The 23,554-nt window shown below is 49.0% G+C and overlaps 1 protein-coding gene across 2 annotated transcripts in view; it reads right to left on the bottom strand.

Annotated features, from left to right (window-relative positions):
- The window catches only part of PREX1 (phosphatidylinositol-3,4,5-trisphosphate dependent Rac exchange factor 1), a 192,380-nt gene that overhangs the window by 54,170 nt on the left and 114,656 nt on the right, over positions 1-23,554 (bottom strand). For both annotated transcript variants that reach the window (XR_014254955.1, XM_082430786.1), the window contains exons 6-10: positions 20,192-20,353; positions 12,748-12,881; positions 6,856-6,974; positions 5,178-5,327; positions 3,424-3,571 (exon numbers count right to left, since the gene is read on the bottom strand). Coding sequence is in view for 1 of the 2 variants with exons in the window: in XM_082430786.1 (XP_082286912.1) it covers positions 3,424-3,571; positions 5,178-5,327; positions 6,856-6,974; positions 12,748-12,881; positions 20,192-20,353 (713 nt within the window). In the remaining variant the exon portion in view is untranslated. The remainder of the gene's footprint in view (positions 1-3,423; positions 3,572-5,177; positions 5,328-6,855; positions 6,975-12,747; positions 12,882-20,191; positions 20,354-23,554) is intronic.

The raw sequence follows: 23,554 nt of genomic DNA, 5'->3' as shown, positions 1-23,554 counted from the left end.
CTGACCACCCTGGCTGAAATCACACCCCCTTTCCTCACCTCCTCACATCAACCTACTTATTTCCTTAAAGCACTCATCAAGTCACTGAAATCCCCTTATTTGTATTTATCTACTTTCTGATTCCCCTACTGGCCAGTTATCTCCACGAGGGCAGGGGTTTCCTCTGTCCTGTTCACCGCTTGCACACAGTAAGGGCTCAATAAACAATGACTGGGATAGATGAAGGAATCAATTTTGTCTCCCTGGAATCCGAGGATCCTAGAGGGCAAACGCCATGTTCCTCCCATGAAGCCTCCACAAAAATACACAGATTTTATTCCTTGGTTTTTCTTCACACGGCATCCATGAGTTTTGTCTCTGATGAGGGCAGAAACAGGCCACTCCTTAAGCTCCATCACATTTCCATCACTCTTGCCCACAATGTGCTGAGCATGTCACATGTGTTTTCTCTCTGTATCCTCCGACAATCCAGCAAGGCAAACATTTCATTCTCTCTCATTAATTGGTCATTTACTGAGGCTCAGAGAGGTTAAGAAACTTACCCAAAGTCACACAGCTAGAAGGCAGGGCAAGCAGGACTTGAGTCCAAGTCTGATTCAAAGCCTAACCCTTGAAGGTTATAAAGATAAATCAGACACTTTTTGTATTCCTGGAGTCCCCCATCTAGTTGTAGAGACAGGTAACGATCAAGGAAAAACGAAATGTGCTGAATAGAGATAAAAATGGATAAACGCAGCAGAGTGTGGTGAGAGAAAGTCCTGGGTTCAAATCCCAGCCCCCAACTTGTGTCCATGTGACCTTGTGCAGGACCTTTTCCCTCTCTGTGCCTCAGTGTCCTCACCCTTAAAATGGGAACAATGGCAGTAAACTGCCTCACAGTGTCACACAAAGATTAAAAGCACGGTCACATGGCAGCACCTGGAGCAGAGAAAGGCTCCACGATTGTGTCTCTGTGGCTGCTGGTTCCTTCCATCGGAGGGGGCCCGGCTGCTCCTGGAGGAGGAGCTGGGTCCTGACCAGGAAGGAGGAGAACCACAAGCCCGGGGCTGGATGCAGAGCAAAGCCGCGCAAGGAGGAGAGTTTTTATTAGCACGATCTCCTGCAGGAAGTCTGGTCCTTAAGGGCCTGATGATTGCCAAACCAGCTTCAATCCTGGCCCTGTTTCAAATGGGCAGTAAAAGAAATCTCCCCTAATCCTTCCTGAGGAGACAGAACACCCTGCTGAAGCCCTAATCACACACAGGTTAGCCCATCCAGCTGGACTAAGCTCTCCAGAGGGTTTGGCAAGAGGCGGAGAGGTCCTCTGACCCTGAGGGGCCGGAAGCAAACCCCTCCTCGAGAAAAACCTCCTTTCTGCCCAGGGATTAGGAATTAGCTGATGGAGCCCAGCCCGGCTGCTCCTTCCCTGCTTCCCACAGGTCTGGGGCCCACACTCTCCCCTCCACGGACCCTCCCAGGGAACATGGAGCTGGGGTCAACTAACCCTGAGCGCAAAAGGGCAGCCTGACTCCAAGGCATCCAGGCCAACCCCAGGGGCCCAACCACCCCAAAATCCCCTGCCTGCTGCCCCGCCAACCATAAGCCTCAAGCCATGACCAATCAGCTCCCCCTGGCCCCCTGCCCCCGGCTTCACACTGGTCTCCAACTGCCCATCCAACATCTGTTCAATATGCGAACGTCTCCTGGGCATCTCGCCCTCAACACGTCCAAACGGTCTCTGCATCTTCCCTCAGCTGGCTTCCAGATCACTGCGCTCGCCAGCGTGCCTCCCACCTCTCTGCCCGCTCCCTCTCAGCCTCCTTTGCTGCTTCCTCCTCCTCCCCAGCGCCCAGTCCCTGCCTCATCCCTCTCTACCCATCCGCCTGCAGATTTCATTCAGTCTCATGGCTTTGAAAACCATCTAAATGCCCACATCCCCTGCACTTAGGCCTCCAAGCCAGACTTTTCTCCCCGAGTCAAGATTTCATATCCAACTAACAAGTCGACATCTCCGTCCGGGAGCCTGTCTCAGTGTAAGCATCCAAATGGAGCCTCTCGGCTCTACTCCCACCCTCTGAAACCTGCCTCTGCCTCCCCTTTCGCAGCAATCAGCACACCAGCCCTTCCAGGTGCTCACGATCCTTAATTCCCTTTTTCTCCACCCCATCAGCCAATGCTGTCACCTTCCACACGATCCAGAATGCAACTACTTGCCCCCATCTCCACGGGGACTACCTTAGTCCATGGCACCTCTCACCTGGTCTATGGCAGTATAATAATTACAGCCACTTTTACCCCAGGACTCTTCAAAATCTTTCGGGAAGCGGGTGGGGTGTAAGTTAATAAATTCTCAACAAAATCCCAGCCTCACAGGCAAGCTTCTCTCCCCACAAGCTTCGTGCGGTCAGGAGCCCTGGGCATTCTTCTACCCTCTCCAGAGCACCGACCACTAGGTCTAACACACAGTAGGGCCTGGAAACAGCCTGATGGTTTTACAGGGACTGCATTTCTCCTGCTTCTCCCTCCTCCAGGTGAATGAGATTTAAACCTGGGTTTAGGATCCAATCCCATCTCACCTGTGCTCTGACCCTTTGATCCTTGGTTATAAAATAGGGGCGGGGGTAATAATGTTTTATTATTAGGAAATAATGTAATTCCCAGACAGAGAAATTGGAAGCCCTAAGTACTGAAACCATATGGACCTCCCCTTCCCCTTGTGTATCTCAGGAAGGGAGGCCTCACCAGACACCAACCCAGCTAACATCTTGATCTCAGACTTCTAGCCTCTAGAACTATGAGAAAATAAATTTCTACTGTTTAAGCTGCCAAGACTGTGATACTTTGTTATGACAGTCCAAAAAGGCTAATTCAAAGGTCTACATTTGCTCTTCCAAAACCTTTAAAATCAACTCCCTGCATTAAATACCTTTCTGCTTGACATATCTATAGGGGCTTCTCTTTGCTTGAATGCTAGAGCAGCGTCTTTCAATCCATGGTGGAAAACCCACTCACAGTTTGTGAAATCAATTTCATGGGTTTCACTCACACTATTTTTGAAATGAATTAAGAAATGAGTAGAATAGAATAGACTAGAACAGAATAGACACAGATATTTTCAGAGTGTAACAAGCACAGTAAATGTTGTGAAACTTTGGCTTCAATCATATATTACATGGATGTGTGTACCAGGTCACAATATAAAACTTATATTTTGCAGTGAGTTGTGATCAAAACATTTGAAAGCCCTGATATGGGCACCCCACTATCCTTGATCTCCAAGGGCTGTTCCACAAGGATTTGAGGTGCTTTAGTGGCTCTGCCCAGGAGGGCTCATGGCGGAAGGGGCAGGGCTGGGAAAAGCCACGTGGGTGCAGATGGTCTGCCCACCTCCAGCCTCCAGCCGAGACCCAGGGACACAGCGGAAGCCAGGATGGGGTCACTCACTTGCCAAGGAAGCACTTGGGGACGGTGCTCAGCTTTCTTCGACGGTCCTTGATCAGGTTCACCTTCTTGTTCATCATCATGTGGTAAAGCTTCTCCCCCTTCTCCGCGATCATGACGTAGGCATCCCTTTCCATGCCCAGCTTCAGGCCTACGGAGGGGACACGGTCAGCACCAGCGCTGGGGAGCAGAGCAGGCGGGCATGTGGTTCCTGAAAGCCTTTCCCCCAGCTGCCCCCAACTACCGCCACAGCCAGTGGTCACCCATAGAGCACTCCCTGCATGTCGGACACTGTTCTACGCACCTGCCAGTGACCCCACACAAGACCTTGTAGAGGAGGGTGGGTAAGTCCCCCATTTCACAGATTGCAAAGTTGAGGTCCAGAGAGGCTAAGTCCCAGGGTAATAAGCAGTCGACCCTTCAATCTGAGGATGGGTTTCCAAATTCTGAGGTTATGAGAAAACCTATTGAGACCTTCCTTCCAGGCCAGGGATGGAAATTTCCCGGTTTCTCTAGACAATTCACACAGAACTATGATCCCAGTCACTGCCCCATATTTTCTACCTGGACCCCATCCAATCCTGACAATAAGAGCAATGACAAATAATAATAGCAAATGCTTTTATAGTGCCTACTCTATGCCACTTAATCCTCACAGGAAACCTACAAGGCAAGTTCCATTATCCCTATTTTACAGATGAAGAAACTGAGGTCCAGAGAAATTAAGTTCTTGTCCAAGGTTGCCCATCTAGAAGTAGTGGAACCAGGATTTAGACCCTCAAGCTTGGCTCCAGACCTGTGCTCTTGACCACAGCATGTACCACCCCTGGAAACTCAGCCCTGAGCTCAGGGTTTGGGCGATACCCTGATTCTAACAACGAAGGCCTACTCAGGCCACACTCCACTCAGGATCACATATGTCCAGCACTGACCACAGCCATCCATTCCGACCACAAAGATACTGATCAGCCCCACCCAGGCGAGGCCACACCCCTGATCCCCACCCCCAGTCCTGACCACACACCCAGCCCTGATCAGTGTCAGAAGTCAAAAACCTGCCCCAGCAGGGGCTAAGTTCAGTTGTTTACCTGGCCTAATGGCATTTTAATAAATTTTGATGCAATATTTAAAAGGAAGACATGTCACCTAAAAATCCTGATGTCTAACTGCTCAAAAAAAAAAAAAAAAAAAAATTCAATGGACCTGGCCATGCTGGGCCCACACTCATTCCTGAGAGATGATGGTGACTTGTACTTGGGTGGAAGCAGGGAGAGGACAGAAGTGGATGGACTTGGCATGTAAGTGGAAGGCAGAATTAAAGGGACAGTTAAGGGGCAGCCCCCACGGACCCTCCTCCCAAAGACTTGGTGAATGTCAAACAAAAAGAACCCCAGGTGAAGGGAACAGAACCGTGGAGGTGACAGAGGCACGTAGGGAGCATCTTGACTACTAACCCTCAAGGGTGAAGGAAGCAAAGAATCTCAGGACGATCAACTACACTGGCATGACCTTGGGCAATTCCCTTCCATGGGGCCTCAGTTTGCCCATCTGTCTGGTGGGCTAAACCAGATGAGCTGAGATCAGCTTGTAACAGTCCCAGAGCTCCCTGCCCCTTCAAAGACCTGCTTTCTGAAGCTCTGACCTTTCTGGAAAGGATCCTACACCCCTCCCCTAGACACAGCTCACTCTACAGAAGAGACCAGACTGCAGGAAGCCATATACGGTCCGGGGATCTGGGAAAGACCCCAGCCACTCACTCTCACGCTGCTCCCGCTCACGGATAATGGCATCCAGCCACTTCTGCTTCTCCTCCGCTGTCTTGGCCATGCAGACAAACCACTTGTTCTTGGCCGTGTTGTGGATCTTCCAGCCATTGGTGACGGTGTAGCCATTGCTGTGATAATCCGCTGGCAAGGGAAGGAGGCGAAGCGGGGTCAGCAAGAGCTCAGCCATACAACCCAACATTCATCATTACATGCTTACGAGTGAGGTCACAGGACCAGCCCCTCCTGCTCCAGAAAGACAGGGCGGCAGAGGCATCGATGGGATCGGGATTTGGGAGTTGAACTTACTATCCTCCAGATGCTCCCTCTCCTATCTATTCTCTGGTGGGCAACGAAGACCTCAAGCAAAGAACCCTCCCAACCCCTCAGTTGCAAAGGGAGACACCTGATGCCTCCTTGCCCATCTCATGCTGGCACTTGGGCTACATAAAACCCTAGTGTAAGCCTGATGATGCCAAGTCACGGGCCCTTACAAACTGTTGGCTGGGATGGGAATTGGCAAACCTCTCTGAAAACAGACCGACATTATCCAGGAATGTTGCAGCCAGCGATACCCTGAATCTGAGGAGGGGTCCACAGGTTTCGTGAGACTGCCAAAGGGGTCTGTATCTCAAAACCAATCCAGAACCCCTGTCCTGGACAAGCTCAAGGACAAATACACCAAGAGGTGTACACACAAGAATACTCACAGGATCACTGTTTATAATGGTGAACAACAGAAACAACCCAAACGTCCCTCACAAAAGGAATGGGTAAACTGGGGACTATCTGTGCAAGAGAAAACTACACAGCAATGGAAACTGACAAGCTACAGAGAGCTACATGCAGAAACGCGGATGACTCTCACCACCATGGGGTTGAGTGAAAGAAGCAAGATGCGGAAGAATATACAGTATATTTTATGACCATTTATATAATATAGAGAACAAACTAGTGGTTACCAGTGGGGAGAGGAAAGGGGGAAGGAACAAGATAGGGGTATGGGATTAAGAGATACAAACTACTATGTATAAAATAGATAAGCAACACGGATATACTGTACAGCACAGGGGAATATAGCCACTATTTTGTAGTAACTAAATGGAGTACAATCTATACAAATATTGAATCACTATGTTGTACACCTGAAACTAATAAAATGTTGTAAATCAACTAAACCTCAATTTAAAAAAAAAAAAAGAATCCACATTCTGGGCCAGTGCTACCCAGAGAAACACAGTGAGAAGCAATAATAATAATAAATACATATATATAATTTTATATGTATTTGTAATCATATAACCATTTAAATAAGGTTCGAAAACAGAAATTTTAATTAAAATGTTTAGCAATACACATTTAGGAGGTAAAAATGTGTTTAAAAAGCAAGAAAATAATCATCACAAAATTCAGAGAGTGGTTACTTCTGGGGGGAAGGAGGCACTGTGGCCAGGGAGGGGCGTGTGAGGGGGTTTCTGGGGTGCAGGCAGCAGTTTATTTCTTAACCTGAATGGTGACCACCCCGGGGTTTGCTTTATGTGCATATGTTTTAGGCACTTTTCTGTGAACAGGTTATCTTTCCCGATCAAAGGAAAAAACTGGTGAACCGCAGCAGAGACTGTGCTGTGGTGCAGGGGGGCTGGGCTCAGGCAGGGCATGGGTGGGGACCTACCTGTCCCATCCTCCACATTCTCCACCTCCATGACTTCAGTGTTGATTCGACCCCGGAAGATATACAGGGAGCCGTTGATGGATTTGGTCCTCTTGGTGGATTTCTTGCTCCCAGTGACCCTGAAAGACAGTGGGAAGTCAATGTCCCCTATGCCTCCTCTCCTTGGGGCTCAACCGTCTTCAATAGAGCAAAGGGAAGCAAGGCAGTAACACAGAAGGGCGCCCGGGGACACGAGAAGTGCGGGAACCAGGTCAGAAGTATGGCATTTTGGCTGGTGGTTGGGTGACTTGAGCAAGTCACTTTTCCACTCTCAGCCACAGCTTCCTCATCTGGAAAATGGGCTAATAGCCTTGCTGACCTCCCAGAGCTACTTCTGAGCCAACAGGAGATGTGGATGTGAAACCAACAAGAAGCAAAAGAAACCCACTCTTCTAGGCTAGAAAATGGGTAGAGACTCTCAGGGTGTCTGACAAACAGGAACTTCCTGAAATAAAAGCAGAATGGAAAGGAACTTGGAGTAGGAAGTCCATCCATCCATCCACTTACATCTACCTACCCACCATTCGTTCATTCATTCAGGTGAATTCTCTTGCCCACCCATTTAGTCACTCAACAAACAATCTGACCAGTGCTTCGTATGGGAAGGATACCAAGTTGGGACCAGGGGAGTCACTCACCCACGCATTCAATAGGCACTCAAGAAAATACCTACTGGGCACCAAGCTCTATTCTAGGTGCTAGGGCTGCAGCAGGGAACAAAACAAAGTCTCTGAGAATATACCTTCCAATACAGGAGGGCAGAAGGTACCCCAAAAGCCCTCCATCACGCCCCCTTCTGGTCACTACCCCTTGCAAGGGTAACCACTAGCCTGACGTCTAAACTCATGGATTCACTCTGCCTGTTTTGGAACTTCACATACGTGAAATCACACAGGGTGATGGTGATGGACATTTGGGTTGCTTCCAGTTTGGTGCTGCTGTGAATGTTCTGGCACATGTCTTATGAAGAACATATGTGTGCATTTCTTCGGGTTATCTACCTAGGAGTTGAATTGCTCAGTTAAAAGGAATGCATACGATCGGCTTTGGTAGATACTGCCAAGCCGTATCAATTCTCCCACCCCTAGCAGCATAGGGACATTCCAGTTGCTCCACATCCTCTATAACTGGTATTGAATTTCTCATTTTGGCCATTCTGGCGGCAGAGAGGAGTGTCTCTAATAAAGATTTCATCTGTATTTCCCTGATGAGTAATGAGGCCGAGCACTTTTTCATGTTTATTGGCCATCTGGTGTCTTCCACCTGTGAAATGACTGTCCCTTGACCATTTTTCTGTTGGGTTGTCTGTCTTTTTCTTAATGATTTATAGCAGGGCTCGGCAAATGTCATCTGAAAAAGGGCCAGAGAGTAAACATTTTCAATTGTGTGGGCCATATGGTCTCTGTTACAGCTACTTAACTCAGCCCTTGAGGCATGAGAGCATCCACAGACAACACAAAAATGAATGGGCATGGCTGTGTGCCAATAAAACTTTATTTATAAAAATAGGCAGAGGGCCAAATTTGCCTATATATTTTGGATATGAGTCCTTTGCAAAGTGGATTGCAAAGATCTTCTCCTCCTCTGTGGCTTGCCTTTTTACTCTCATCTTGGTGTCTTTTGATGAACAGAAGTTCTTAATTTTAAGGTAGTCTGATAAATCTATTTTTCCTTTATAATTATACTTTCTGTCCAATTTAAGAAATCTTTGCTTACCCCCAGATCATGAAGATAGCTTCCTATGCCTTCTTCTAGAAGCTTTATTGTTTTATCTTTCACAGTTAAATCAATAATCCATCTGAGGAAGACTTTTGTATACTGTGTGAAGTAAGGGGTCAAGACTCGTTTTTCCCACTGGATATCAAACTGACCAAGCACCATTTATTGAACCTCATTGGTGCTTCTGTTGAAATTCAAATGACCGCTTACATGTATGTCTGCTTCTGGACTCACTACTCCATTCCATTAATCTTTTTCTCTGTTTTTACACCAATACTACGTTGTCTTAATTACTATAGCTTTATAGTAAGCCGTGGTATCAGTAATAAAAGTCCTCCAGCTTTGTCCTTCTTCAAAACTGTCTTAGCTATTTTTGTCTCTTTCTGTTTCCATGTAAATTTTAAAATCATTTACGTACATATACACACAACCTCCCTCCTGGAATTTTTATCATAATTACATTGAAGTTCTGACCAACGTTTGATGAGAGAATGCAAAGCACTTGCTGGTGATGGGGGGTGAGGCAGGTCAGAATCAAGGACAACTAAGATTCTGGCCTGAGATCCTAGGTAAATGATGGTGCCATTTACTGGGAATGACGACGACTCGAGGAAGAAGTTTGGAGCAGGAGTTACAATGAAAATGAAGAGTCTTGTTTTAGACCCAAGTTAAGTGTAAGCTGTCTGTGACACACCCAAGGGAAGATACAGATTTAGATTTCTTCTACCTTACATACCATGTGCCAGGCATCATTCTAACCATGTTACATGTTTTATCTTAATCTATAAAAACCACCTCATGAGATGGAGACTGCTTTCATCCCCATTAACCAGACAGGAAAACAGAGGCACAAAGAGCTGACATAACTTGCCCAAGGTCACACAGCTTGCAAGCAGCAGCGTCTCTGAGTCTTTAACCACTACACGCTGCTGACGCCTCTAAGATGTTAAACAAGCAGTCGAGATACATGAGACTTAGCTCTTCTGTGTCTCAGTTTTGCCTTCTGAAGAACGGGGAGGTGCGTTTTTAAAACTCTCCCTTCCACTTCTGATATCCAAGGAGCCTCTGCTTTTGAATCAGACCAGAAGCACTCTGAGTCAGAGACCTCCCCTGACCCACAACCCAGACAGGCAGTGCCTGGCATGACCCAGGCAAAGACACGACCGTAGACAGACACCTACCAGCGTCAGGCGTTTCCTGTGATACATTAGAGCCAGGCTGGGAGTTCCATCCACCATTGCCCAATCCCTCTGACACCTCTCAGAGCCCAGCCCTCTGGTTCCTCACCCAGAGCAGGGACGGAGGCCGCCTGCCAGGTTCTCCCAGGCGACAGATGTGCCCTCTCCTTCCAGCCAGCCCAGCTCATTTGCAGGCCTGAGGCAGGAAACGGCCTTACAAGAGTGCGTGCGCCCTAGACGACCCACTGGGTGTCCAGTACGATCGGCATCAGCTGCTGCTGCTCCAACGGAGGAAGGGCCCACGCTAGGGTGGCTGAAGGCTGAGCAAACGTGGCCCAGGCTGGGAGGTCACAGAGGCCTGAAGGGACATTCTGCTTTCTAAACCCCAGTGTTCTGGGAAAAGTGCCTGCTTCAGACAGCCCACAGCGGGTGGTGGGGAAGGACTAGGGGTGGACGCTGGCAGTGGCCTTGGTATTGCCGAAGGACTCTCAGGATGGCTCCAGTGAGAACAGGCAGGAAGCAAGGAGGAAGGAGAAGGGGGGGCATTGATGGGGGGATAGGAGGACATGAGACAGATGCAGACAGACTAACGGGAATAAAATATCAAATGAGAAAGAGACACACTGACCCAGCCACTCAGAGATGGTGAAAGAGGGAGATGGAGGTCTCTGACCAGAAGGGCCAAGTCCCAGAACAGGGAGGAAAGGGGGGAAGGGGAGGGGCCTGTGGCTAAAGCACCTACTATGTGCCAGGTGGTGCACCCGTGGGATCGCACCGAATTAGGAATACATCACATGTGGAGGTAAGTGAACAGTAATAGCAGCTACTCCTTATTCTGGGCACTTACTATGTGCCAGGCACACTTAACATGTTTGCCCTTGTACATGGTACAAGATACATGATAATTCATCCTGGTTTACAGATGAGGAAACTGAAGCAAAGAGAGGCAAAGTCACAGAGCTAGAGAAATGGCTGAACAGGGATTCAACAGTAAGGAGCTTGGCTCTTAAGCAAACGCTACTGTAAGAAGGGGTTTATCAACCCCATTTTACAGAAGAGAAAACTGAGGCTCAGAGAGGTCAGGCTGGAGGAGGAAGACAATGAGAAGCTTCCCCACACTCACACGGAAAGCCCATCATTCATCCTGTGGAAAGGTTCCTCACCACCACCTTAGGAGGCCAGCAGAATCAGACAAGGAAAACGAGGCTCAGACAGACAGTAAGTGACAAGCCCAGAGCCACAATGGAAGTTGGAGGTGATGCTGACAGTAGGACCCAGGAGCTGGACCTACCCTCAGCCCTAACTTTTGCTAGATAAAAGAGTAAAGAAGCCTCTGGAAAGTCACCATTTCATCCCTAAAACAAAATAACAGGAAGCTTAATTCAAAAAGGGCTGCACTGGTCAGTTGTCCTCTACCTCCTCAGCGAGAAAACTGAAAGGCAAGAATTCTCTTGGTCCACCAATCTACCCACCCACTCATGCATCCAACCATCCACTCGTGCCCCTACCCCTCCGTCTCCCAACTTTCCCTCTCTCCAATCATTCATCCACCTATCCATCAACTCAACCATCCTATTAACCAACCTCCATACCAGAGTCCAACCACCCTGGCAACTATCAACCAATCATCCTTCAACACACCCATCCAACTGATCATCCATCCACTAATCTCCAAACCTCCACCACCCACTCAGCCTCCCAATTTTATGACCATCCAACCATCCATCCATCTACCCATTCACTCAACAAACCATACATAAAGGCCCCAACACACCTTTCATTTAAATACACCTCTCCTAGGGACTTCCACGGTAGTGCAGTGGTTAAGACTCTGTGCTCCCAATGCAGGGGGCCTGGGTTCAATCCCTGGTCAGGGAACTAGATCCCACAACTAAGAGTTCGCGTGCCACAACTAAGGAGCCCGCGAGCCATAACTAAGACCCGGCACAACCAAATGAAAATAAATAAATAAATATTTAAATAAATAAATAAATACAACCTCTGCCAGCTCATCATGTCTTCATTTCCATTTCTCCAACTACCCAAACATTCACAGATTCCCCCAACTTTCTATCTACCCCTCCATCCAGCCATCTCCTAAACCTCCAACCACTTGACTGCTCACTCATTCATCTACTCGTTCATCCATCCACGAATCAGTTCATACACACATCCACAATCACTCCCATTCATCTCCCAAACCTGCAACTACCCATCTATCCCTCCTCCCATCTGCCCAGACATCCAATCATACATACATCCGCACCAGTCTACCACTCATCCACCCATCCATTCACTCTACAAAGTTTAAGAAGCTCCAGTGAAAGACACAAAGATGACAGAGATACTATCTTTCCCTCAAAAAACTTAACAGGAGAGGACTTCCCTCCCCTCAAACCATCTACCTTTGGATCTTAGAATCACAGGATTCTGGTGGCACAAAGACTCTCCAAACTTCCATGACCGTCTCGACCTACACTGTCCACTGTGGCAGCCACAAGCCACAGGTGTCTACTGAGCACTTAAAAGGTGCCTAGTACAAATTGAGATGTGCTGTAAGTGTAACATACAGACCAGATTTTGAAGCTTTAGTGTAAATTTTTAAAAAGAATGCAAAATACCTATTTAATAAATTTTGTAAGTTGATTAAGTTGAAATAATAATATTTGGGGATATATTGGGGTAAATGAAATACGTTATTTAAATTCATTCCACCTATTTCTTTTGCTCTTTTTAATGTGACTACCAGAAAATTTTAAATAACCGATGTTCTTGGATAGTGCTGATCTAGAACAAATCCCTCAACTCGGAAGAGAAAAGGGAGGCCCAGAGAGGGAAGTGACAAGCCTATGTCAAGAGTTCAACCCAATCCCAGCCTCCTGACCCACCCAGGCAGCCCTGTCCCAGCCTCCCAGCCCACCCGGGCAGCCCAGTCCCAGTCTCCCCAGCAACTCACCTGGATTTCCGCTTGCAATAGACAAGGAGGTTGTCAAAGAGGAAGAAGGCTCTCTCCTGGATATTGCCCGCGGAGATTTTTAACAAAGTCCCTTGCAGGAGGAGCTGGGTGCAGATGTCCGTGAGGTTGGAGCCCTGGGAGAGTGATGGGGGGTTGCGGTGCATGAGCTGGCAAATCCAGGAGCTCCCTTGGGAATGCCCCCCTTCCTTCCCACAGACAGAACCTGCACCTGCCTCCCTCGCACCCCCAAAATCTCAATGCACCACTGGAGGCACATCTGTGATCCGACGGAAACCCAACACAACCTGATCGACGGCTTCCCTCTGGTGAGTGTGCCAGAACAATGCTGGCAGGAGCATACAGAGATGACCATTTCACAGAACAGGGACTTGGGGCTCAGCGAGGTGAAAGGACTCACTCAGCTCACACGGCCCTAGTTGACATCTGGTTTTGTTATGGGTTTTGTTGGTTTTTTGCTTGGTTGGGTTTTTGCCTCTCTCCTCCCCCCCCTTATTTATTTGTGTCTCGACTTGTTACTTCATCTCCTCCACAAGAATGCCACTTCCATAAGGACAGAAAGCGTTATCAAGCATCTATCAAGCGTTTGCCACGGTATTCCCAGCACCTACTGCACTCTCTGGCACACAGTAGGTGCTCAATAAATGCTTGCAGAACAGGTGACCAAGGCAATGTGAGCTCCACCAGGGGCAGAGGGTTCTGAGAGCACCCTCTCTAGCTCAGGATGTGAGAATAGATGGGAACAGTTCCCAAATTCTACCTGGTCATCTACGCTAAATGACCAAGATGTTAGGTGTGCATGACGTTCACTGAACCTCCATGGGGTTCAGGGCGATGTGGTCAGGAAAGGCACCGGGGAGGGGCAAGGTGGGCCTGGGAGGATGGCGAAGATAAAGAGGCTGAGCATAGGGATAGGCAAGGTCCCTGCTGGGAAGAGTCCTCAGAGCCAGGGACCACACAGGTCCATCTGGAACTCTGGGGGGACCAAGGCAGGGGCAGAGAGAGCCCAAAGTGCTAACAGAGAGGAAGCTGGAAAGAGACCTTGGAGGGCACAGAATGCCGGCTAAGGAAGCCCCTGGAGGGTCCCCAAATCCGTGCTCCTCTTCCGTCACAGGAATGGAGTTTCAGCTGGCACATGGCTGCCCAACCACAGTGTCCACTTCCCAGCATCCCTTGCGCCAGGCGTGGTCACGTGACTACATTATGGCCAGTATGCCCCACTTCTACATCATTTCCTTGAGAAAACTGCCTCCCTCCCTTTCCTCTCTTCCCTCCTCTTGCCATAGGCTGGAAGATGGCCACGGTAGTGGAATACACCGTAGCAAAGGACGGAGGAAGGCGTTGGAAGGGACCAGGGCCCAAATGGAGCAGAGGTGACCCACCCCAAGCCTGCATCACTACTGAGTAATAAACTTTTATCTCATTTAAGCCACTGAAGTCTCTCTTTCTTACAGCCGCCAACTTTAAATACTTGATGTACTTTTAAATACATCAAGATAAGGTTGGAGACCCCATCAATAGGTGGGCAAGGGGGTGCCTCTGACATTTAGGCCCAGGGGATATTATGCAAAAGTGGCATTTTAGGGGAAATTCATTTCACCAACCTGCAGATCACGGTGAAGGGAGAAACAAAGAGACGTGATGCTATCTCTGCCTGGAAATGAACTTCGGGAGGAAAGAAGGAGAATTCTTCATAGAATCTCTTTCCCCAGACACTCAACGCCCAGAACTGACAAGGAGTTCATACCCCAGAAAGATCTGCTAACTCAATTATTTCTGATACCCAGTATGGGAAACTGGTTTTGGCAACTCAGAAATCAGGGTGTTTTCTAACTGCCCACTGCAGTCTCCCCAACTGCTGTCAGAGCTGGTTTGCTCTGTGCCCACGGGCCGGCTAGAAGCAGCAAATCCATTTGGCCAATGGTGCCAGAGACCCCCTTTGGGGCCCACTCGGGGTCCTGGGAAACCAGCTTCTTTGCAATCAAGAGCTGTGCAGCCCAGGACAGAGGCACACACCCGTTAACAGAAATCACAGCCTGGACGCTCGCGTGCCACAGGCAGATATGTGATGCCCACAGCACAGCGACCCAGCGAGGTAGCGCCCCTGCTGCCCTGGGGCTAGGGGATGAAGAGCCCCTTGGAGCCCCAGCATCCTTGCAAACAGGGAGAGTGTGACTCCCTGGCTGATGAGACTCCATCAGTGGCCCATGGGCCAGCTCAGAGCACAGAGCAACTCGACAGTTCCTTCGAGACCATGTGCTTCCTGTCTCCTCCACCTCACTCATGTCCACCCACCAGCCCTTCCAGGCTCCAAAGGGAGATTTTGGCTGCTTGTACAGTAAGTCTCCTACATACGAGCCTTCAAGTTGCGAACTTTCAAAGATGCGAACATGTGTTTGCATGTCCAATCACGTAACTTAGTTTTCGTGTCTGGCGTTATCTGTAAAAGTTGGGTACCGGGCTTCCCTGGTGGCGCAGTGGTTAGGAATCTGCCTGCCAATGCAGGGGACACGGGTTCGAGCCCTGGTCTGGGAAGATCCCACATGCCGCGGAGCAACTAAGCCCATGCGCCACAACTGCTGAGCCTGCGCTCTAGAGCCCGTAAGCCGCAACAAGAGAAGCCACCGCAACGAGAAGCCCGCGCACTGCAGTGAAGAGTAGCCCCTGCTCGCCTCAACTAGAGAAAGCCCACGCACAGCAATGAAGACCCAACGCAGCCAAAAATAAATAAATTAAATAAATTAAAAAAAAAAAAAGTTGGGTACCTAGGCTAACTTTGTTGGACTCATGAACAAACTGGACTTACAAATGCACTCTTGGAACGGAACTCGTTCATATGTAGGAGACTTACTGTATATGAACCTAGTACCTGGCCCAGCTGTAGGGCCCAAGAGCCTGGAGGTCACACAGACCTAGACCAATGTCAGGGGACGGCAGAGAAGAAGCACACCCAGCCTGGGAAGCTGCCTCCCAGGCCTTGGCCAAGGACCACCCAGCAAACTGCATCTGAAATGCCAAGGACACTACAGGGGGAGGCCCCTTCCACCCCAGGCCTGCTACAAAGCCCGGCTGACACTCGGTTTCCCCGGAATCCTTGAACCCAGGTCAGGGGTGGTGCTAAGGATCAGATACACAGGGAAGAGGCTGAGCACCAAGGCGTCCACCAGTCAGGGCTGGAGTCCTCCTTCAGACAGTGCAGAACTGAAGTGGTGACAGTCAGAGAAGATGACAAAAGCTAACACAGGCAGAGGGCTTTCCACCCACCAACTCCTGTTCTAAGGATCTTACAAAACTCCGTTAATCCTTACAACTCTCATTTTACAGATGAGGAAGCTGAGGCACAGAGCAGTGAAGGGACTTGTTCAAGGTCATAGAGTTGGTCAGTGAGTGCGCTGGGACCTGAACCCAGACAGGTGGTCCCACCATCCTATCCACTCACCTCTACTACCCTGTGCTGCCTCCTAGAAGGTAACCTGAAGGTTTTCTTATGCAGTTGTTGGTCTAGAGCAGGGGTCTTCGAAGGGGCGAGAGCACAAGGCATCCCAGGGAGGGTGGGAAGAACATACAAGAACTTCTATTTATGGTCCTTCTTTTTAATGGTCTTATGTTTTCTCACCCCTATTTCCTTCTGTCCCTCGTGGGTGAGTGCAGTTGATGGTCTCTTAAAGCAGGGCTTCCAGAGCCAGCAAGAGTGGTGTGTTCTATTTCTTTCTTATTAAGAACATGCACTTCTTTTTATGACCGTGAGCTTCTCACGAAAGTCTGCGGGGCCCACGTCCGGAGTGTCCCTCTGCAGGAGGGTCAGCCCACACTGGTATGAGCCCTAGGCAAAGTTGCATGATGTTTTCTCATCTAAAAAAAATGAAGAAAGAAATCCTGCTTTGCTGCCACAGCTCCTCCTGACGTTTATTGAGCGTTTACTCTGATCCAATAAAGAAAGCACCGTTCTGAGCGCTTTGCATGTATCCACTCCCTGAATCCTCAAGTGACCCATGGGGCATCCTGCCATTAGCCAGACTGTACAGATGAGGAAACTGAGGCAAAGGTACCCCACCAAGCAGAGGGGGTGGGCTCATACACTCACATCCACAGTATTGCGACATACTCCCGTTTACTTGTGCTCAGTAAAATGGATTTATGGATTAACTTATCCGGTTTTAACTAAACCAGTCCCACAACTAAAAAGGACAATTGGCTTACAGAGGATCAGGCCAAAACAAAAAACAAAAAAAAAAAACCCCAGAGATTGGAGATCAAACTAATGATGCGAGCCCAAGCCCACAGCAAGAAAGTAGCCAAGAAAAGACTCCCCTTCCTCCAGAAATAAGTCCCTTGTCAGCCATATTCCAAGAGAGATGACAGCCCTCTAATCAGACTGGCAAGAGGTCAAACAAAAAGATTAGAAAGGATCAAGGAGAGAATCAGAAATCAGGATTTGCAACCACCATCATTCACTGTGAACTACACCTGTAAGTCATACTGTCCCCTAAGGTTCTAACTACTGAGGGCATGAAGCTATTACAAGCAGCTTCACTGTTAAACATTATTTTTTCTAGCTAGAACGTATTATTTTCCCAAGCCACCTTGAGGATTAAACTTAAAAACCTTTCTACTATTCAGAAAACCATTTCACATTTTCCAAAGAACATTCGTGTTCTACCCTTCGCTTGACCCTCACAATGACGCCAGGAGATAACTTCAGAGATGGTATTTCTGAAATTAGACAAGTAGGGGAAAATGAGGCCAGGAGAGTAGGACAAACTTGCGTAAGGCAGGATAATCTGTAAGTTAAAAGGCTGGGGGCTTCCCTGGTGGCGCAGTGGTTAAGAATCCGCCTACCAATGCAGGGGACACAGGTTTGAGCCCTGGTCCGGGAAGATCTCACATGCCGCAGAGCAACTAAGCCTGTGTGCCACAACTACTGAGCCTGTGCTCTAGAGCCCACAAGCCACAACTATTGAGCCCATGTGCCTCAACTACTGAAGCCCACGTGCCTAGAGCCCGTGCTCCACAACAAGAGAAGCCACCGCAATGAGAAGCGTGTGCACCGCAACAAAGAGTAGCCCCTGCTTGCCGCAACTAGAGAAAGCCCACGTGCAGCAACGAAGACCCAATGCAGCCAAAAATAAATAAATTAATTAAATAAACTAAAAAAAAAAAAAAAGGCTGGGCCCCAAAGCCAAGACCCTGCACCTCAGTTTTCTCATCTGTAAAATAGGGATAACAACTGCCCTGTCTTCTAGTGTTGAAAATGTGTAATAGGTGCTCAATAAATTGCCAGCAATTCTTATTCTAGGTCACTTTATTTCCTACTGTACCCAGCGACAGAGATCAAAATAAGGGCCACTCTCAAATTGCAGATATTTCAGGGTCAACAAGGGCCCCAAGTTCCTATTTCCCTAGGCCCTTACCAGGAGGCATCTGGAAATCACTTCTGCTCTGGTTGCCAAATTGCTTGCTTAATACTCTCTTCACAGGGGCTCACGTGAGAAATTTCCCTTCTAGCTGGATGCCAGGAAACTCTCCATCACCCAGAAGAATTGCTCAGCTTGTTCCTTTTTTGGCAATGAATGTTAAGTAACTTAGGTGTCCTGCTCTTTTTACCTTGGCTGCCAGGAAGCTCAAAGCCCAAACAGGCAGATGTTTAAATGTGTCCACTCTATGTGCTCTTTAGGTTAGCATATTTGCTGAGAGTGGCCAAGTGATGCACTTCTGGCCAATGAGTTGGAAAGGGGCTTCTGGGAAAGGTTTTCCTCCACTAGGGAGGAGCGCTCCCCCTCACTGCCCTGGCTGAGCCCCTGTCTCCTCCTGCTTTGGAACACATGATGCCTGGAGCTGCTGCCATCATGGAACCATAGAGGGGAAGGCTGAGAGGATCACAAGAAACCAAATCAGAGCTCTGACATCATGAAGGTGAAATGTGATTCCTTAGAGGACACATCCTGACACAATTTTCAGGTGCAGGAACAGAAACCAAGCTATGCATTTTAAGCAGAAAGAAATGGAGGCCTTATCCAATCCTTGGAGGGGTTAGAAGAGCCTAGAATCACAGCTGCCAGAAAACCAAGAACACTGTAGAGCTGGCCCTCCAGGGGAGCCACTGCCTCTGCTCCAACTGGGGAAAAGGAGAATCAGAGCACCACCTGCCCGAGCTGATATTCTAGGGAAACGCTGCCCAAGTTGCTTCCAGGCCCTCAGAAGCTGTTGCCTCGACTATCAGCTACAAAGCCACCCCATCCTGCTAGATACACACCAACAACAAGACAGTGGATGCCCTTCCTCTTGACACTCAGGAGCTGGAAACCGGGCCCTCTGCAAACGCTATCACAGAAAGCCAAACACAACCACGGCTGTGCTTCGCTGCATAAACAGCACAAGGGTAGCCTCCGTCCCACTCCTGCTTTCCAAATCTCGAGCAGCTGGATCTGATCTTGGCCAATCGTATCCCAAACCTGAGCTACAAAGGAGTCTGAGAAATGCAACTATTTGTTCTCCAGCCTCAGCCGGGCAGGAAGGCCAGGCAGAGGAGAGTGGGTACATGACAAACGCTAACCCACAACACCCACCTCCTCCAGAACACAGGTCCCTCCCCTCTGCAGCCATACCCTCAACCTCGTAGCTATACAGTCTCATTTAGGACTCCCCAACCCAGGGAGATGAAGTGGAAATCCCAAATGTAGCAAGGGCCAGAAAATCCAAAGGGTCTAAGGCAGATGATTCAGAGAATTATGTGTCCAAGAGTCTTTCCTCTTTAGTCTTAATCTCCCATTCCAGCTGTACTTACTCAGATATTGACTTTTTTATTTATTCAGATTTTCCCATTTCATTCTGAAGATTTTTTAGGACAGCTCTAATAATTTAAGGAAGACACAACAGAAGATCTCAAGAATCCCATCCCTTGATAATCATCATAGTAATATCCATACCTATCACTTACTGAGTACCAACTATATGCAGGTATAGATAAGGAAACCAAAGTTCAGAGAAGTTAAGACACTTGCCTACAGTCACCCAGTAAGGGAGTGTCAATGCCAGAATTCTATCCTGGAGTGAACCCTTAAAAGCTACCCTTGACCTTGGCATCCAAAGCTCAAGGGACACCAGGCAGGCAGGCAACATGTGAAGGAGAGTGACTGGGGAGTGGTGGGGATGGAGGAAAACTAGAGGCTCCAGAGGCTGTCGCCATGGAAAATGGGGACCCAGTGTTACCAATTTTTTAAGAGAAACTTTAAATCTAGACTTTTATGTGGACCTAATTGAAAAATAATTAAACTTTTTTTTTTTTTTTTTTTTTGCAAACACCATGGAGGACAAACAAAATATGCTACAGGCCAAATCTGGTGCCCAGACCACAGTCTGAACCCAAGTTGTGCACCCCCCCCGGGCCCATCCCCAGCCCAGAAGGTTCCTCCTGCCCCAGACACACCTCCCAGCCTTCGATGTGCGACTGCAGCTGCTCCAGGGCCTCCAGCTTCTCCATCTGCCTCTTGGTCTCGTTGATGTTGGAACAGACGGTCTTCATGGCCTGCAGGGCGCTCTGGACCGCGGGCTGGTCGGGGTGCTTGCCGGGGGTCCTCTTGGCGAGTTCCTAGGGTAGAGGAGAGGGCAGGAATGAGGGGCATCAACCCAGAGGGCACCAAACAGCCTCCAGGACACCCGGGCCTGAACCAAGTCCCAGCTCTACTCTGGACAAACTGTGCGATCTGGAGCTGGAGAACATCACTCATTCATTCATTCATTCATTCATTTAATAAATGTCCCCTGAGCAGCTCCTCCACAACAGGAAGTGTTCTAGAGTCTGCGGACAAATTTGTTAATAAAACAGAAAAATTCCTCATCTGGTGGCTATTACATTCTAATAAAGGAGGTGGGCCAAAATAAAGAAAAATCAGTGACAAATATTACAAAGACACATCAGAACGAGGGGCTAGAAGGTCTTGGGAAAGGAGGTGTTCTTTCAAATAGGGAGGTCAAGGAAGCCCCTCTGAGGGGGTGACATTTGAACAGAGAGTCTGGATAAAGCAAGGGAGAGAGTCCTGCAAAAATCTGGGGGAAGGGCATGCCTGGTAACGGGAACAGCAAACGCAAAGGGGCATGGTGGGAGCGTATGGGGTCTGTAAGGGAAACAGCCAGGAGGCAGTGTGGCTGGAGGAGAGTAAATGCGAGAGAGAAGGAGAAAGAAAGAGACAGAGACAGAGACAGAGAGAGACCGGTCGGCCAGAGAGGTGGCCATAGACACTGCCTCTCCCTAGCCCCCAGTTTTTCTCATCTGTAAAATGGGTATAAAGAACCCCTTGCCTTCACAGGGACGTGGAGGAAACATGTAAAGAGGACAAAGAGGCCAGTCGGGGGCTTAATCTGCAAGCCCCTCCCCCACTGTTTCTCACTCTCCTCTCGCACCTCACCACCGGCACAGGCTGGGACACTCTAAAGGTCAGGCCAGTCTTAATCAGAGGGTTTCAGCCCCATAGTAAGTGTGATGAGAAAGGAACTGAGACAGCAGAGACCAGCTGGGCCTCAAGATATCAGAGAAGATTTTCAGGCCGCGTCACTCAACTGACAGGACCGCGCCGGCAGAGATAAGTTTCTCTAATCATCTGGCCCTGACATGCCCAGATGTTCCAGTATCTCTCCATCTCTCTGCTCCCTCAAAAATCACAGATATGACGCTCCAGTGGGCTGGTTCCCAGTACAGTCTCACATGGGTTCCAGGGCTAGCTCCGCCCCTGGGCGGCTGGATGACCTTGGGCCTCTGTGGCTGGGTGACCTTGGGCCAGATGCCCTCCATGCCAAGCCTCAGGTTCATCAACTGAAAACCAGTGACGTGGGGGAGGATGGTGACGATGAGCCTTTACTCTGTGCCTGGGAGGTAGGTTCTGTTATTATCCATTTAACAGAGGAGGAGATGGAGGCTCCGCGGGATGGTCCAAAGTCTCCAAGAAGTAAGAGGAGGAAAGTGGATTTGAACCCAGCCATCTGGTTCTGCTCGTGGTCATGGTGAGGGGTAAATCAGGCACTGCAGGAAAAGCAGCTCCGGGGGAAAGTACAGCCTCATAAGCACTCAGTCTACGCTGGCCATTATCAGTCCTGCTTCCGTAGGACAATACACGTTGGCAGGGCCCGCAAGCAGCAACAGGCCAGGCAGGTGTTGTTCTGAGAATGCCCTGCGGATCACCAGCTCCAAAAATAGGTCTTCTCTAGTCACTTCATTTCTTCTCTGCCTGAATATGAACAGCCTCTTTTCTGGAGAGCGGATCCTAATGGCCCGAGGACCAGATGTTCTGTTACATCAGGACCCTGTGGGTTTGCTGAGCACCTGCCTTAGGCCCAGGGACAGACCAGAAAGGAAGCAAGGGGTGGGGAAGAATGGAGCCCTCTCTCTGGAGGCAACTGAGCTGGGAAAGGTGCTCACAGGGAAGGGGGAGGGAGGAAGGAAGGGAGGAAGGGGGGTGGGCACAAACAACAGCCCCAAGTGGTGAAAGTGCTCGTGATAAATCAGAGAAGGGGAAGGACAGTGTGGCCGGAAAGGCTTCAAGGAGGAAGTAAGACAGAGGCAGGCGGGTCACTGAGGGTTGAGCTTTTTGTACAAAGGGGACGTATTTCCATTCACCCCTCACTCAACAAACACAGACTGAGCAACAGGTATGTGCCGGAGCACCGGGGTCTGGACGGAGACTGAGACGACCCTCAGGGAGCTCACAGTCAAGAGAACAGTCCAAAAGTTGAGTGTTACCACTAACAGTAATAATAAGAGCTAGCATTTAGTGAGTGCTTACACTCTTTCTGAGCTCACTCAGTCCTCACATCAACCCTATGAGGTAGTTATTATTATCCTCATTTGACAGACTTGAGAACTGAGGCACAGAGAGGTCAGGTCATCTGCCTGAGGTCACGGAGCAGACTTGAGCCTAACCAGTCTGGCTCTGAGGTTAGCGCTCTGAACATCTATACTATTTATAACCTTTCAGATAGTTAAATAGGAATACTTTCCTCTCTGGTAAATATAATTTATATTATTGATTAAGTGCTAGGTGAAAAATCAGGCAAGTGAAGGGACAGAGAGTGAGGGAGGTGCAGTGGTCCGAGAAGGTCTCTCTGAGGAGAAGGGCCTCAGGGTGGAGACCTGAATGAAGTAAGGGCACAGGCTATACACACATCTGTGGGAACAGCACTCCAGGCAAGAGAAGAGCACAAGCAAAGGCCCTGAGGCAGTGAGAAACAGCAAGGAGGCCAGGGAAGCTGCAGCAGAGTGAGCAAGGAGAAGGATGGGTGATGAGGTCGGAGGCACACACCAAACACAGATGAGGTAAGGCCTGGGTGTGGTCTCTGGGTTTCATCCCAAGAGCCACGGGGAGGTGATGGGGGGTTATAAGCTGAGGCCTAATGCCATCCAATTTATTTAGCCTTTAAAAAACCCCTCTGACTGCCAAGTGGAAGATGTACTGGAGGGAACATAAAGTGAATGTAAAAGCAGGAAGACTGGCTAGTGGCTACTGCAATGGGCCAGGCAAGAGAAGCTCAAGGCTGGATCCAGGAAGCTCTGTGCCCCATTCATCCAACCAGTGAGGCCTCCTGTGTACCTGGCCTCAGGCTGGGCCCTCTGTTGAGGACACAGATGACACAGACACTGCCCCAGCTCTCCTGGAGCTGACGGCCTGCTTGTAGACATGTCCACAGATAAAACTACAATAGAAGCCTGTGACCTATGGTGGGGAATTCAGTTGAACTCCCCAAAGCACCCCCAGCCCCGTGCTCCAATATAAGTAATTTTGAGCATCTGAACCTCTGC

This window comes from Balaenoptera physalus, assembly GCF_965194825.1.
Source record: "Balaenoptera physalus genome assembly, chromosome: 16".
Classification (NCBI taxonomy): Eukaryota; Metazoa; Chordata; class Mammalia; order Artiodactyla; family Balaenopteridae; genus Balaenoptera; species Balaenoptera physalus.
Note: the sequence above shows the minus strand (reverse complement) of the source record. Positions and strands in the feature narration are given on the sequence as shown.